The 15,053-nt window shown below is 42.9% G+C and overlaps 1 protein-coding gene across 1 annotated transcript in view; it reads left to right on the forward strand.

Annotated features, from left to right (window-relative positions):
• The window catches only part of DRC1 (dynein regulatory complex subunit 1), a 55,457-nt gene that overhangs the window by 31,755 nt on the left and 8,649 nt on the right, over positions 1-15,053 (forward strand). The window contains exons 8-10 of the mRNA XM_025354179.1: positions 7,646-7,785; positions 11,828-11,962; positions 12,322-12,554. Of these exons, the coding sequence (XP_025209964.1) occupies positions 7,646-7,785; positions 11,828-11,962; positions 12,322-12,554 (508 nt within the window). The remainder of the gene's footprint in view (positions 1-7,645; positions 7,786-11,827; positions 11,963-12,321; positions 12,555-15,053) is intronic.

Here is a 15,053-nt window from a genome sequence, read left to right on the forward strand (position 1 = left end):
TATGTCCAAGAGCCAAAGCTAGGACAGCTACTGCTAATAATGGCAGCCATCAAGTGAGTCTCTCCCATATTCCAGATACTTTAATGAACTCTAATCTTATCACCAACAGCATTTTATACATCAGAAATCTGAAGCTTAGAGACAAAGCTGTATATCTAGTACACAATAAACCCTGGATTCAAATCCAGTTCTGTCTGGCTCAAAAGAAAAGCCTATATTCTTCCCTTATTTTGAACAGTCCCTTGACTGATGGTTGGAAATTTCAGTGAGGCAAATTCTGACTATCAGAAAGAAGCTTCTAAGAGTTAGAACTGTCCAATATTCAGAAGGGCGTTCCACAAAACAAAGATGGCTTTATCTCAAAATATGCAATGGCTGAATGACTGTGTCTGTCTTTGGTGTTGAAGAAGGATTCCTGCAGTAGTAGGAGGTTATTTTTGGTTTCTAAAGTTTTTTCCAAGCCCCTAGGCAGTTTCAATACCAGTTAAAAAAATGTATCTCTAATTACATGTACATGTAATGTAATTGCATCTTAATATTCAAGTATGGTCTATTCATTTCAGTCTCTGTGTAGAAAAAGGTGTTAGATGAAAGCTTTTCCACATAGCTTTTGTTAGAGTTTCAGTTCTTTTCCTATCACTTGATATCATGAAGTTAAATCAAAAACCCCATTAGGTTACAAATATATTTACTAGTCTTGAGAATTTTCCCAGGTCCTTCTCATATTAATGTCACAGATATGAGAGTTACTGACAGAATACTACAAGTCTGTAATACAATGGCACTCTTTCTGTGGGCTGTACATTGATATAATTTTACTGAAAATGGCTCTTGTTAAACTTTCTGAATTTATCTTGGTTCTGTGATAATTTATGTGACAAAACTACGTACTGCTAGCCTCAGTGAGATATCTGGAGTTTCATGTTCTTAACCCAATGTCCAAATACTTTAATGAAGCAAAAAATTCTGGGACATGGGGAGATCCTGAGGTGAGTGTAGGAGGTAGAGTAAGATCAGAGAAGTAGGGGGCAGGGAGGCAGGGAGACCGGGAGACCTGGCTCTGCTGGCTGTCCCTGTCCAGGTTGACTGACGGTGGCATGTGCGCAGATGGAGACATTTCAGGCAGAAAGGGGCACGGTGCCTTTGCATCATAGTTCTTTCCTGTGTCAGATGGAAACCGAGGCTACCTACACCACTTTCCACACTGTAACTGGGGGGAAAAATCATCAAATCAGGGACTACCCATATGGCAACATGTGGAATGTTTTGGTAGGTTGAACTTTATCATAGTGACTCTTAAGTGTACTTTCACTAGACATTCAAGCCAAATGGCACTGATTTTTTTAAGAAGATGTAACACGCAGTTCAATGTTAAATTTGCTCTTCCCAACTAATGCATAGCACTCTATCAATTCTAAAATATGGAACTAAAATTCTTGCAAACCACAAAAATGGGAAGGATACAGTACACATAGACTTGGATGATGGGTGAAGTACAAAGTAAAAAGAAGTCTTACTGTTCATGTGCTTACTGCCAGTAAAGGTCATGTTATTAATAGGAGAGCAAAGAGAAGCCTGTAAACATTGTGTGCTTAGGTGGAAACTCCCTACCCCTGCCCACCACCCTAAAAGAAAACTGCTAGAAACATTTAATTCTTGATGCAGGAAACAAATGTTTTTATCTGTAGGCCTTTTACACTCATTTAGGATTGTAAGATGTTCAGCTCAAATTTAGAGGTTGCTACCTTTAATACTAGAATATTAATCCCCCCAAATTAAATATGTTATTTATTTACACTATATTAATTTACATTGTGCAAAGCACAGAGATTAGCAAAGTACAGCCCCTGCCCTCAAGGAACTTATAATCTATTAAGGAAGAAAGCAAGCTATGGCCCGGCACGGTGGCTCATGCCTGTAATCCCAGCACTTTGGGAGGCTGAGGTGGGTGGATCATGAGATCAGGAGATCAGGATCATCCTGGCTAACATGGTGAAACCCTGTCTCTACTAAAAATACAAAAAATTAGCTGGACGTGGTGGCACATGCCTGTAGTCTGAGCTACTCGGGCGCTGAGGCAGGAGAATGGCATGAACCCGGGAGGCGGAGCTCACAGTGAGCCAAGATTGCACCACTGCACTCCAGCCTGGGCAACAGAGCGAGACTCCATCTCAAAACAGAACAAAACAAAGCAACAAAACAACAACAACAACAACAAAAAACAGAAAACAAGCTACACAAATAGTGTCAAAGAGAAGGAGATGGGGCAGAAAGGGGGAGCAAGAGTGTGGCCTGAGATGACATTGCCAGTCTTCAGGTTCCAACATGGGATCCTGCAGGCCCAGCTTAGGGTCGAGATTGGGGTAAATAGGCCCAGTGGAGTCTCTGGAGTCAGCAGAGAAGGCCAGAGGGAAAGGCTGTTTTAAATTTCCATCCTGCTGGCACATTGGTGGCAGCCCCTTTTCCTGAGCCCGTGGGCAAGAGATGACCCCCAAAAGCAGCTGTGGAGAAGCTTGTGCTGCTCCAGGACAAAGCGGGGAAGGTGCTATCAAAACTTATGCTGCCTTTACCATACAAAGACTTTTGTGGCAGGTTAGATTGTAATCTTTATAGATGACTCATAAAACACAAACATCATGTTTTGCCATTAGTCTTGGGAACATGAACTGCAACTTTGCAAAATATCTTTGGATAATTGAATAATAAGCACAGACCTTTAGCAAAATCAATTACAGGTATTTTTAACTTTTATTTTGGGTTCAGGGTACATGTGCAGGTTTGTTATATGGGTAAACTGCATGTCACAGGGGTTTGCTGTACAAATTATTTCATTACCCGGTAATAAGCATAGTACTCGCTAGGTAGTTTTTTGATCCTCTCCCTGCTCCCAACCTCCACCCTCTAGTAGGCCCCAGTGTCTACTGTTCCCCTCTTTGTGTCCATGTGTTCTCGTTTGTCCCACTTATAGTGAGAACATGTGGTATTTGGTTTTCTGTTCCTATGTTAGTTTGCTTAGGATAATGGCCTCCAGTTCCAGTTATCTTGCTGCAAAGGACATACTCTTGTTCTTTTTTTTTTTTAAACCTTTATGTCAAACCATATGATCTTGTTCTTTTTTTATGGCTGCATAATATTCCATGGTGTATATGTACCACATTTTAAAAACCCAGTCTACCGCTGATGGGCATCTAGGTTGATTCCATGTCTTTGCTATTGTGAACAGGCTGCAATGAACGTATGCATGCATGTGTCTTTTTGGTAGAATCGTTTATACTCCTTTAGGTATATATCCAATAATGGGATTGCTGGGTCAAATGGTAGCTTTGTTTTAGGTTCTTTGAGGAATTGCCACACTGCTTTCTACAATACCTGAACTAATTTACATTCCCTCCAGCTGTGTATAAGCGTTACTTTTTCTCTGCAACCTCACCAGCATGTCCTGGGGTTTTTTTTTTTTTTTACTTTTTTATAATAGCCATTCTGACTGGTGTGAGATGGTATATCATTGTGGTTTTGATTTGCATTTCTCTAATGATTAGCGATGTTGAGCATTTTGTCATATGCTTGTTGGCTGCATGTATGCCTTCTTTTGAAAAATGTTGTTCATGTTCTTTGCCCACCCACTCCCCCCACTTTTTTCCCTTTTTTTTTTTTTTTTTTTTTTGGAGACGGGGTCTTCCTCTGTTGCTCAGACTGGAGTGCAGTGGCATGATCTCAGCTCACTGCAGCCTCGACTTCCCAGCAGGCTCAAGCAAACCTCCCTCCTCAGTCTCCCGAATAGCTGGGACTACAGGCACATGCCACCTTGCCTGGCTAATTAAAATTTTGTGTGTGTGTGGAGATGAGTTCTCACTTTGTTGCCCAGGCTGGTCTCGAATTCCTGGCCTCAAGCAATCCTCCCTCCTTGGTCTCCCAAAGTGCTGGGATTACAGGCATGAGCCACCATGCCCAGCCATCCGTATACATATTATTATGTAATAACCTTCCTTTAAGAATGAAATTCACATGAGCGTGCATGTGATAGAGCTTTTGCATTTATAGTTCACATGCTCTTGTATTGTAAATATAAAAACAATCCTCTGGCCAAATAAGTCTGGGAAATGCTGTCTTAGAGATAGGGGACTGTTGCAACGCCACGAGAAGAAGGAGGGCTCCCTGGAAATCATCGGAGCAGACATTCAGGCACTCTAGGTCTCAGGGCCTCCACAAGGGTCCGTTCCTGGGAAGACAGAACAGCCATTCCTCATCATCCCAAGTGGAGAGCAGTTCCGAAGACCCTCCTTCTCTGTGAGTGCTCATCTGTTCTCAGATGGTTACATCCCATGTGGAGCTTTTCTATTGGACTTTTGTGCTGAGCTGCCTCATAGACCAATGGCCTCCCTTATGTTCAGTTTACCTGTGTCTGGTTTGTGTTCTGATTCCTGACTCACTCACGATGACCACAGCTGGTAACATTTGAAGTGGCAGAGCTGGTTTCATTTGAGGAGTGGAGGCATAAATCATTGCACCTTTGCAAGAAGAGCTGCTGAGAATCCCTTTCCCAGGAGACACTCAGGGCCATCCCTAGAAGGGGACAGGGCCCAAAGCAACTCAGCCTGGGACCACCCGGATAACTGCCATTGAAATGAGGCTGTGCTGTTGGCATCATCCATAGGTCCTTGGGGATACTGTGCAAGTCAGACATTTCAAAATTAAATTTTAAATAGGCTCAGAAAGGGTCCTTTGTAGTTGTAGTTGAAGCTTCTGGCAGCTCCCTGCCCTGCCCCAAGTTCCCTACCCAAGGGCCAGGCCTGCACTTGGAGCCGCAGGGTCTGCCTGGCACGATGCTCAGTGCTGACAGAATGGGGTGAGGTGAGCACTTGCACCCATGGCCAGTGGGAGCATAAACCATAGATTGCTCTTTGGAAAGCAACTTATTGAGAACTTTTGACTTAGTCATTTCACTTCTACGAATCTACCATAAGGAAACAAATTACCCCAAGAATTGTATATATAATTTGTCCCAGCATTATTTTATAGTAAAGAAAATTATTAAAAGTATATATAACTATATACACACACACACACACAACTGTAGAGAAATGGTAAATTATTATGACATGGTAAACATATTAAATATTTCATATATGATAAAACAGCATAGTATATAAAAGTATTCTAGCCTGTAATCCCAGCGCTTTGGGAAGTCGAGGCAGGCGGATCACCTGAGGTCGGGAGTTTGAGACAAGCCTGGCCAACATGGTGAAACCCCATCTCTACTAAAAATACAAAAATTAGCCGGGCGTGGTGGTGGCACATGCCTGTAATTCCAGCTACTTGGGAGGCTGAGGCAGGAGAATCATTTGAACGCGGAAAGTGGAGGTTGCAGTGAGCCGAGATCATGCCACTGTACTCCAGCCTGGGTGAGCGAAACTCTACCTCAAAAAAAAAAAAAAGGATTCTGTACCATTAAAATGATGTTAATAAAACTTTGCTAACCTGAAAAATTGTTGTTGTGATATTAAGGGAGGAAATTAGGATATAAAATTGTAGACATAGTTTGATTCCAACTATGTAAGGGACACTGGGGGGACACATGCCAGCATTAACAGAAGTTGCCTTTGGGGGTGGAATTTTGGGTAGCCTTGCAACTTCTTTCTCCTATGTCTTCTTTTTCATTTGCTGTACTTTCCAAATTTTCTACAATGAGCAAATATTGCTTTTGCACTCAGGAAGAGTTTTTACAAAGAAAAATGTATAACTAGAAAGGGTAAATAAAAAATAAGTAAGTAGAGAAATTGAGAGGTAGGATTAGTTATGATCTCAGGGACTCATATGGTTCTTCATTCACCATCTGTTAAAAGATATTACAGGCTTCTGTTCTGAAGGAGACATTCAAATACTCATCTCATAATGGAGATTTAAAAATCCCTGCGGTGGTGATGTAGAATATTCTTGACTAATTCTCCCATGACAATGTGTGTGGGAATCACCGGATTCCACAGCAACCGTGGAAATGATGTGCTTCCTGACCCAATGGAGCGTCACCTCCTAGCCAGGAGCCCTCCTGGAGTATGACCCAGAGTGGGCTGTGATAGCTGCTTGGAATCACTTCCTCTGTTGACTCCTGGGCCAGAGTCTGTAGCCTAACAGAGGGAGACGGGACAGAGGCTGGAGACAGCACGCACGTGGCAGTTTTATCGAGTTTCTGATTCCACTTGATTGCCTTCCCCATTCCTGCATTTCACTCGGGAGAGGCAGGAGCATGCCAGCCTCCAGCCTTGCCTCTCTCTGATCTTTTTTTCACAACCTGTCAGGGTGATCTTTCTACAGTGACTGGACCAACCATTTTCCTTCCCTGCTTAACATTTTTAGTGGTCCTCCCTTGACTTCAGGATAATGCTTTAAATTCCTAGCTTGGGAAGGCTCTGCTGCTCTGTCAGCCTCATTTCTGACCATTCCTTGCCTTGTGCCTCACATCCTAAACTTCTTGTGGTTTTCCCAAAGCACCTACCCCCCTTGCCTCATATATGCTATTTCCTCTCTCTAGAGTGCTCTCCCTTCCGGTGTCACCTGTGTAACTCCAGCACATTCTCTAGGTCTCAGCTAGACACACCATCTTCCAGGGATGATTTCCCTGGTCCCTCAAGACCAAGGACAGTGCTCCTTTCATTGGTCCCATGATGGTCTGGGCTTCCCTCTATCTTGCCTCTTATCCCTAGCATTTGTTTATCTGCCTCTGTTCTAGACGGGTCAGGACTATGCCTTTCTCACTGGTGTTTTCACAACGGCACCTCGAAAAGTATCTGACACAGATTAGGCACACAATAAGTATTTGCTGAATGAATGAATACAGCTAATGGAAATCCAAAAAGTAAGGATGACTGTGTCTGTCCTTTTAAATGAACCTGGGTTGCTAAACACTAACACTTCCACCCTGGAAGGTCAAAGTGGGGGAAATTTCAAGTTTTTGTGGCCGTATTTATTTCTATGGTGTTTTTAGCGGGGCTACTCATATCTCTGAAGGGTCTGGAGAAAGTTACCGGAGTTAGTTGGACTTGAAAGCTCTGTGATCTTTCTTAGGCGTTAGGTACACAGATTTTAGTTTACAGTTCATTGACTTGTATTTTATCTGGTTGACCTTTAACTTGACTCTCATGATAGATTTTCTAAGAATGCAGGCTGAGGCACTTGTCCCTAAGGTTCCTCTGACATGACTTGAACAATTTATCAGAGGCCTACAAGCTAGGGCCAACTAGTGTGTGAAAATAGATATATATTTGTATTTCAGAGCATACCTTTATTTGTGTACAATTTTAGGTATAATTCACAGGGCAGATAAGCTTATAAATGTAGGAAAGTTTATTTTTGTATACTTCCAGTATAAACTTCTACCAATACTTTTACCTCTTTATTCTTTATGAATGTAGGTACAAAGATAAATACATCTGAATATGGAGATGCATAGTTAGGTAAATAAACATACATAAGCAGGACTATGTAAGTATGTCTATGTAAATATTTACCTATACAAAGCATGTTCCCCAAAAGACATTTTAAATACGCTAGTGTATATAATACTAAGGATGCAGGTGTAGAGTTAGTGTGTGTGTGTGTATATATACACATATACATAGATATATATATAGTTTTTTTTAAATTTTAGATTCTTGAGCAGCAGCTTCAGCAGAGGAAAGCAATTTATCAACTAAACCAAGAGAAATTAGAGTACAACTTGCAGGTGCTGAAGAAGAGAGATGAAGAAAGCACAGTGATTAAATCCCAGCAGAAGAGGAAGATCAATCGGTAAGCTAGCATGCAGAGCGTCTTTATTCTGGGCTTTCTGTGCTGAGAATAGGGATGGATATGTACTTTTTTCTATTGAAGGGGTAGAAACCATTAAAAATATAACCAACACTTATTAAAATAGTTTTTTGGAGAAGTTAATACATTCAAGTGGTTCCCCTTCTCTCCCCAAGAAACGAGAACATAGCAAAAGATTTTCCATCCCCATTCATCTTGTTCCTCTTTCCCACCTCTGTAACCAGTTTGTCTCTTCCAGAATTTCATTAGGCATATACAAGCCCACACAAATATTCTCATCCCCCATCTGCTTTTACGCAAATGATGGCAGTCTGTACACACTGCCGTGTATCTTGAAGACCTTTCCATCCCAGTTCATAGAGAGCTTTCACCGTTTGTTAAGCTGCTACGACCCACTGTATAGATGCACTATGATTTATTTGACCAGTGTCTAATGATGGACATGTAGATTGCTTCCAGCCTTTTTCCCTTGCAAATAATACCAACCTAAGTACTCATGACATGTGCCAGTTTGCTTTTGTGGAGATACCATGGCTCATTGAAAGGTACCTATTGCTTGAAATTTCTCACACATCTTCCCTTCTTCCTTGTCTCCTTAGTCCCATCCTTCCTGCCTTTCTTCCTTTAGGAATTGCATTCTAAGTTTCAGACCACTGTGTTAGGCTCTGAGGACCAGAATGGAATAAGATTTCTTGCTTGTAGAAGGAGACAAGATTGAGGATTTCCCTCCAAACCCCAAATAGCCTATTATTATTTATGAATTCTTCCACTTGTGGGTTGGTAATACATACATTTTGGACACATGTTGAATGTATAGACGAACATCAGTTGACATTTTGGTAGTTACTTATCACAGAAAATGATACTGAATAAATGGGATGGCATCTTAAGCCTGATTATCTGAGAAACAAGAATAGTCAGGGGACAATATTTATGAAAAAATTCCCACTATATAAGCCCCATACTAGATAGGGGAACATCCAAGAAAGGCACACATCAATACAGTGAGGAGGCACCTGGGAAAGCTTCCCAAAGAAGTGAAATACTGGAGGGGGTGGGGACATGAACTGGCAAAAGGCAGTTAAGAGGAGACTCCAGGTGGACAGTGCTGGCAGCTGGGAATGGCTGGTCTGAAGGCAAGGAGGTAGGATTCAGAAAGTCCCACAGTGGGTGTAGAGAATGGGTAAGGTGGGAGGTGGGAGGAGGCGCTTGAGGCAGAGCTTGGGTTTGACGCGTGTGGCTGAGAGATGAGTGGAATCTTCCCTCTTATTTCAAACTCAGACATCTTTCCCTCAGCCTGAAAAACCCTTCAACGGACCCTGCCATTTCTAAGCACCATCTTTTCATCTCTTGCTTTCATTGCCATTTTCCTTTCCTCCTCATCACCACCCAACATTTCATAATTTGACATATCTGTTTGTGCTGCTATAACAGACTACCTGAGACTGGATAATTTACAAAGACGAAAGTTTATTTCTCACAGTTCTGGAGCCTGGGAAGGCCAAGATCAAGGCTGGCAGGTTCAGTTTCTAGTGAGGGCTGTATCTTTCAGAGGGGAGGGACGCTGTGTCCTCACTCAGCAGAAGAATGGGAGAGCAAGCTGGCCTAAGGCTTTGGGAGGCCTGTTTTATAAGGGCCTTAATCCCATAATCCCATTCATGACGGGGGAGCCCTCATGGCCTCATTACCTCTTAAAGGCCTCACCTCTTAATATTATCACATTGACAACACTGAATTTTGGAGGAGTTACATTCAAGCCATAGCAACCTATGACCCCAGGATTGTACAAAAACTTCCCAAAGTAGGATACCAATGATGCCCTTCTAGCCAAACGTAGTGACTTCTCCTCAGGCCTCATCCTATTATGATTGGATACTGGGTTTTCTTCTTCGGTTTAAGTGACCCTAAAATATTTGCTTTTCTTTCTTAATTTATTTGTTTCCTTTGGTGGTTCTGCTTTTCCTTGCTTGATATGTCTTGAGTATCTAGATAAGGTAATCTAGAAGACCCAGGCCTTACCATTGCTTTTAATTTTTATTTCATCTGCCACACACCTCAATCTCATGGTTTTGAATATCCCCTTTTTGTTGATGACTACCAACTTCATATCCCCAATCCTGAGCTCACCTTTCATTTACCTGGAACTGCCAAGGTAACAGTTCAGCTTGGAGAGGCCCTGTCATTTCCAGGGCACAGTTTCTGAAACCAGACTTGCCTCTGCTCCCTGTTTCCAGTTCTCCAGCCTTACTCCTCTGCATCTCTAGCTTCCAGGCACTAAGGACTCTGGACTTTTTGTTGAACCTCCTCTTGCAACCATTCTTCCCTGTTGACTTCCTCTCCTGCTATCTTGCCCGGACCTTCAGTATGCATCTGGAGTTTGTTTTGGTAGCTTTTGTAATTAGATGACACGTAGGAACTCCTTTACCGCATGACATTGGGAAAAAACCACTTTGGAATGACTACTTGTTTTTACTTCTGTGCTTGGAAAGCCTCCTTGAATGCTTTAGTTAAGAAAATGGGTTAGCTGTTTCTTTCTATCAGAGACTAAGGTAACTACTTTTTTTTGCATTTTCTTGATGAAAATATGAATGATGAATGTTTGCATTTGAAAGGCATTTTGATCATTTCAGAATAATGCTTAGGAGATGGAAAATTTTATTTTTAGAATTTCTAAACTTAAAATATGTTGGCCTTCAACTTCTCTGTTACTGTGTGAATGAGACACTGATAAGAGACCCCTCTGTAGCAGTTTGAAGTCTGAAGTATGGACCTGGGTCTAAAAATTGTGCCTGCCATGCATATTTTATGGGCCAAGTTTCCATGCACAGAGCTCCTGTTAGCAGTGAGATGGTGAGCTGTGCCATGCCTGGATTCACAGTGCTATTGGACAGGTTTTAACTGCCTCTTGCTGTTCTGGAAATTTTGGACCATCCCCTCCCCTGCAAGCCTTGGTAAGATAGATGCCTCACCTCTGGGCTCCCCTGACATCCTGCATAAAACTCTCCTATAGCACTTGCCATGCTGTACTGTAATTAACGTTTGTCTTTGTTTTTGACTAGACTGATAGTACCTGTCAAAGATAGTATTGAAACATATCTTTGTATTCATCTTTGTCTTTCAACATATCCTTGCGTGAAAGTGGCATTTCATGCTTGTTTAATGATAAGTGAATGAGTGAATGAATGAATGAATGAGTTACTGGACCTGTTAATGGTATCAGCACTTTGAGGCTGGAAGATTTATGTATCATAGGCTTTTGCGATATGCATTTTTTTCTTTAAATTTTCCTTGCTTCGTAATTGAATTAAACATCTAAGTCATGACAATGAAATAGTTGAGATAGATTATTTATTTATTTATTACTATTTTTTATTTTTTTGAGTCGGAGTCTTGCTCTGTCGCCCAGGCTGGAGTGCAGTGGCGCGATCTCAGCTCATTGCAAGCTCCGTCTTCCGGGTTCACGCTGTTCTCCTGCCTCAGCCTCCCGAGTAGCTGGGACTACAGGTGCCTGCCACCACACTATACCTGGCTAATTTTGTTTTTTATTATTTTTAGTAGAGATGGGTTTTCACTGTGTTAGCCAGGACGGTCTCGATCTCTTGACCTCGTGATTCGCCCGCCTTGGCCTCCCAAAGTGCTGGGATTATAGGCTTGAACCACCGCACCTGGCCGAGATAGATTATTTAAATATGTGAGGCTGGCCCTAGGTATGGGTATGGGCATTCTGACAAATGATGTGTTGTGAAGAAGGTTCTGTTCAGTCTTGAGTAGGAGGCTGCCTCTTGGTGGGTATGGGCTCTGGATTGTTTTCAATGCATTTCGTTTTGGACTGTCGCATGACCTCCTGTTGCCTTCCTTTTGTTGATCAAAATGGGATCTGTGTTTTGGAATATATGGGAGGGTTTTCTGCTCTTCCACAAATCTGCTCCTGAGTTTGTTGTAGAGCTGAATCAGGTGGATGAGAGCAACATACGTCCGACCTTCTATTCAGCTGCAGACTAACTTTTTTTTTTCTTTCAACCAGCCTGCATGATATACTTAACAATCTGAGATCAAAATATGCCAAGCAAATAAAGCAGTTTCAGGAGGAGAACCAGTCTCTAACCTTGGACTACAAACGTCTTGTGTTGCAATTCAAGGAGCTACAGAAAGCCATGCGGTATCTTAAGGACTTGGTCCTAAGGCACTTGTCCTAGCATAGAGGTGGCGGGGATGGAGTTTGTACAGGCTGTGATTTCGTTGGACTTGATATGGCCAGCTGTTTTGGAGTTGGACCAGGCATTAGTTAACCCTTTGTGGTGTGTTCCCCTGGTCCTTCACTTGCGTATCACCTGCCTTTTCTTGAGATGTGTTGGGATGGCTTCCAGTTTACTGTAAGTGGGAATCAGCTGCCCAGGGATGGGGCCACGCCCAGGAATTAGCACAGCTCCTTTTCATGTTCTTTCCCTGCTGCCAATTGAGGGGACCCTGGCCAGGCCCTGGGGTCAGCTGGCCATGCTCTGTGACTCTCCTTCACAGGCATTTTGCTCTTATTGATGATGAGAAGTTTCGGGAGATTTGGCTGATGAATGAAGAGGAGGCAAAGGATCTAATAGCCAGAGCCTTTGATGTGGACAGGATCATCCACACCCATCATCTGGGGCTTCCCTGGACAGCACCTGATTTCTGGTTCCTGAAGAATGTTGGGCCTATTTCTCAGCAGCCCCAGAAGTCCGCCACGCAGATAGTAGAAGAAATGCTCATGCACACAGGTGACTAGAACGTTGTCGTAGAACCTTAGAGCTGGAGGAGCCCCCTGAGAACATTGGGTTAAGCCAGTCACGTTAGAGATAGTCTAGGGAGGAGGGGGAAGAAATCCCATAGCTAGGAGGTGGTAGAGTATGATTATGGATATAGCTTGTAAGTCTCCTCTAATTTATAGCTTTGCTCTCTCCCCTGTATTATAAACTGGCAGTTAGGTCTAGAAACTTGATCAGGTGCAGGTCCAATTTATTTTTGCTAAGTACACTACTGTGTAGTACCTCCATCGGGATAAACTAATGTTAAATTGTCTCTCTTTTTGTGATGTTAGCAACCATTGCTAATCATTGTCTAAGATCCATGAACTGTATTAGGAATTGCAAAATGGTGATATGTTAAATTCTATTCTTGTGTCTTTATTTAACAGTTAGAATACTTATTAAAAGAAAACCTTTCCTTCATCAGCAATTTGTTACCCTGAGATAGTCTGTATTCGAAAAGCAGGATAGATGCTTATTTTTTCTCATTGACCAACTTTCAAAATAATGGGTTGGTCCTCTAGCATCTTCCAAAGGTACCAATGAGTTTTTAAAAAATATTATGAATGCATGAATTTAAACAAATTCGATGTATTTTAGTTTACAAAAGTAATTATCCTTACTGAAGCTCAAATTCTCCCATCTTTGGCTAGTGGAAATCTTCACATTGGCTTCTAGGTCCTTTTGACTCAGCCCTAGTAGTTATTTATTTATTTATTTGTTTATGTATTTATTTATTTTTGAGACAGAGTCTTGCTCTGTTGCCAGGCTGGAGGTCAGTGGCGCGGTCTCGGCTCACTGAGACCTCTGCCTCCCGGGTTCAAGCAATTCCCCTGCCTCAGCCTCCCGAGTAGCTGGGACTACAGGTGTGCACTGCCACACCTGGCTAATTTTGTGTATTTTCAGTAGAGATGGGGTTTCACCATATTGACCAGGATGGTCTCCATCTCCTGACCTCCTGATCCCCCCACCTCAGCCTCCCAAAGTGCTGGGATTATAAGTGTGAGCCACTGCGCTTGGCCAGCCCTAGTAGTTTTTTGTTTAGTAGCGTCCTGGCTTTCCAGGATGACCAGGTGTACAAGGCACACATTATACTTTACCTGCCTCAAGTCTGGAATCAGTCATTTCTCCAAGGATCCCCTGGTCCTTTTTAATAGGGATTTTTTTTTTTTTTAGATGGTCTCACTCTGTCACCCAGGCTGGAGTGCATTGGTGGGATCTTGGCTCACTGCAACCTCTGCCTCTCAGGCTTCAGCAATCCTCCCACCTCTGCCTCCCAAGTAGCTGGGACCAAAGACTCATGCCACCATGGCCAGCTAATTTTTGTAATTTTTGTAGAGACAGGGATTTGCCATGTTGCCCAGGCTGGTCTCAAACTCCTAGGCTCAAGCGATTCCTTCCCAGAGTGCTGGGATTACAGGCATGAGCCACCATGCCTGCCCAGGGAATGGTATTTAGAAACCACACTGTGGCTGCTGGGTGCTCATTGTTTTGGATTGGCCGTTGTTTCTAGGCCTTTTCAGTGGACAGAGCCGAGAGTATAGGATTTCTCACCCCTGTAATCCCAGCACTTTGGGAGGCCAAGGCAGGCGGATCATCTGAGGTCAGGAATTCGAGACCAGCCTGGCCAACATGGCAAAGCCCCATCTGTACTAAAAATACAAAAAATTAGCCGGTCATGGCGTGCGCCTGTAATCCCGGCTACTCGGGAGGCTGAGGCAGGAGAATCGCTTGAACCCAGGAGGTGGAGTTTGTAGTGAGCCAAGATTGCACCACTGCACTCCAGGTTGAACAACAGAGTGAGCTTCTATCTCAATAATAATAATATAATAATAATAATAATAATAATAAAAAAAATAAAAATAGGCTGAGCGCAATGGCTCACATCTGTAATCCCAGCATTTTGGGAGGCCAAGATGGGAGGATCATGAGGTCAGGAATTCGAGACCAGCCTGACCAACATGGTGAAACCCTGTCTCTACTAAAAACACAAAAATTAGCTGGTGTCACGGCAGGCATCTGTAATCCCAGCTACTCGGGAGGCTGAGGCAGGAGAATCACTTGAACCTGGGAGGCAGAGGTTGCAGTGAGCTGAGATTGCGCCACTGCATTCCAGCCTGGGCGACAGAGCAAGTCTCCGTCTCAAAAAAAAAAAATTTATCTGTGAATGTGCACAGCCACCCGCCCCTGCTTTGAGTTGGCTGCTTCTATCTAATCTGTCGCAGGTTTAGAAACCTTAGAACCACTTGCTAGATCATCTCTGAAATAAGAATAAATAGTCTCACACTCTCCCTCCCACTCCCTGGTTCATGGCTGGATTTTGAGTATGATGTTTCCAGGCAGATGCATTTTGGAAAAGTAGGGCATTACAGGCTGGCTGGGAATGGCCGAGTTCTCCAGGTAGTCTCTGATTCCGATCCCCTAGCCCTCCTTCCCCCTACGTAATAGGCTTTTTTCATCATAAAGAGACTG

This window comes from Theropithecus gelada, chromosome 13 (assembly GCF_003255815.1).
Source record: "Theropithecus gelada isolate Dixy chromosome 13, Tgel_1.0, whole genome shotgun sequence".
Taxonomy (NCBI): domain Eukaryota; kingdom Metazoa; phylum Chordata; class Mammalia; order Primates; family Cercopithecidae; genus Theropithecus; species Theropithecus gelada.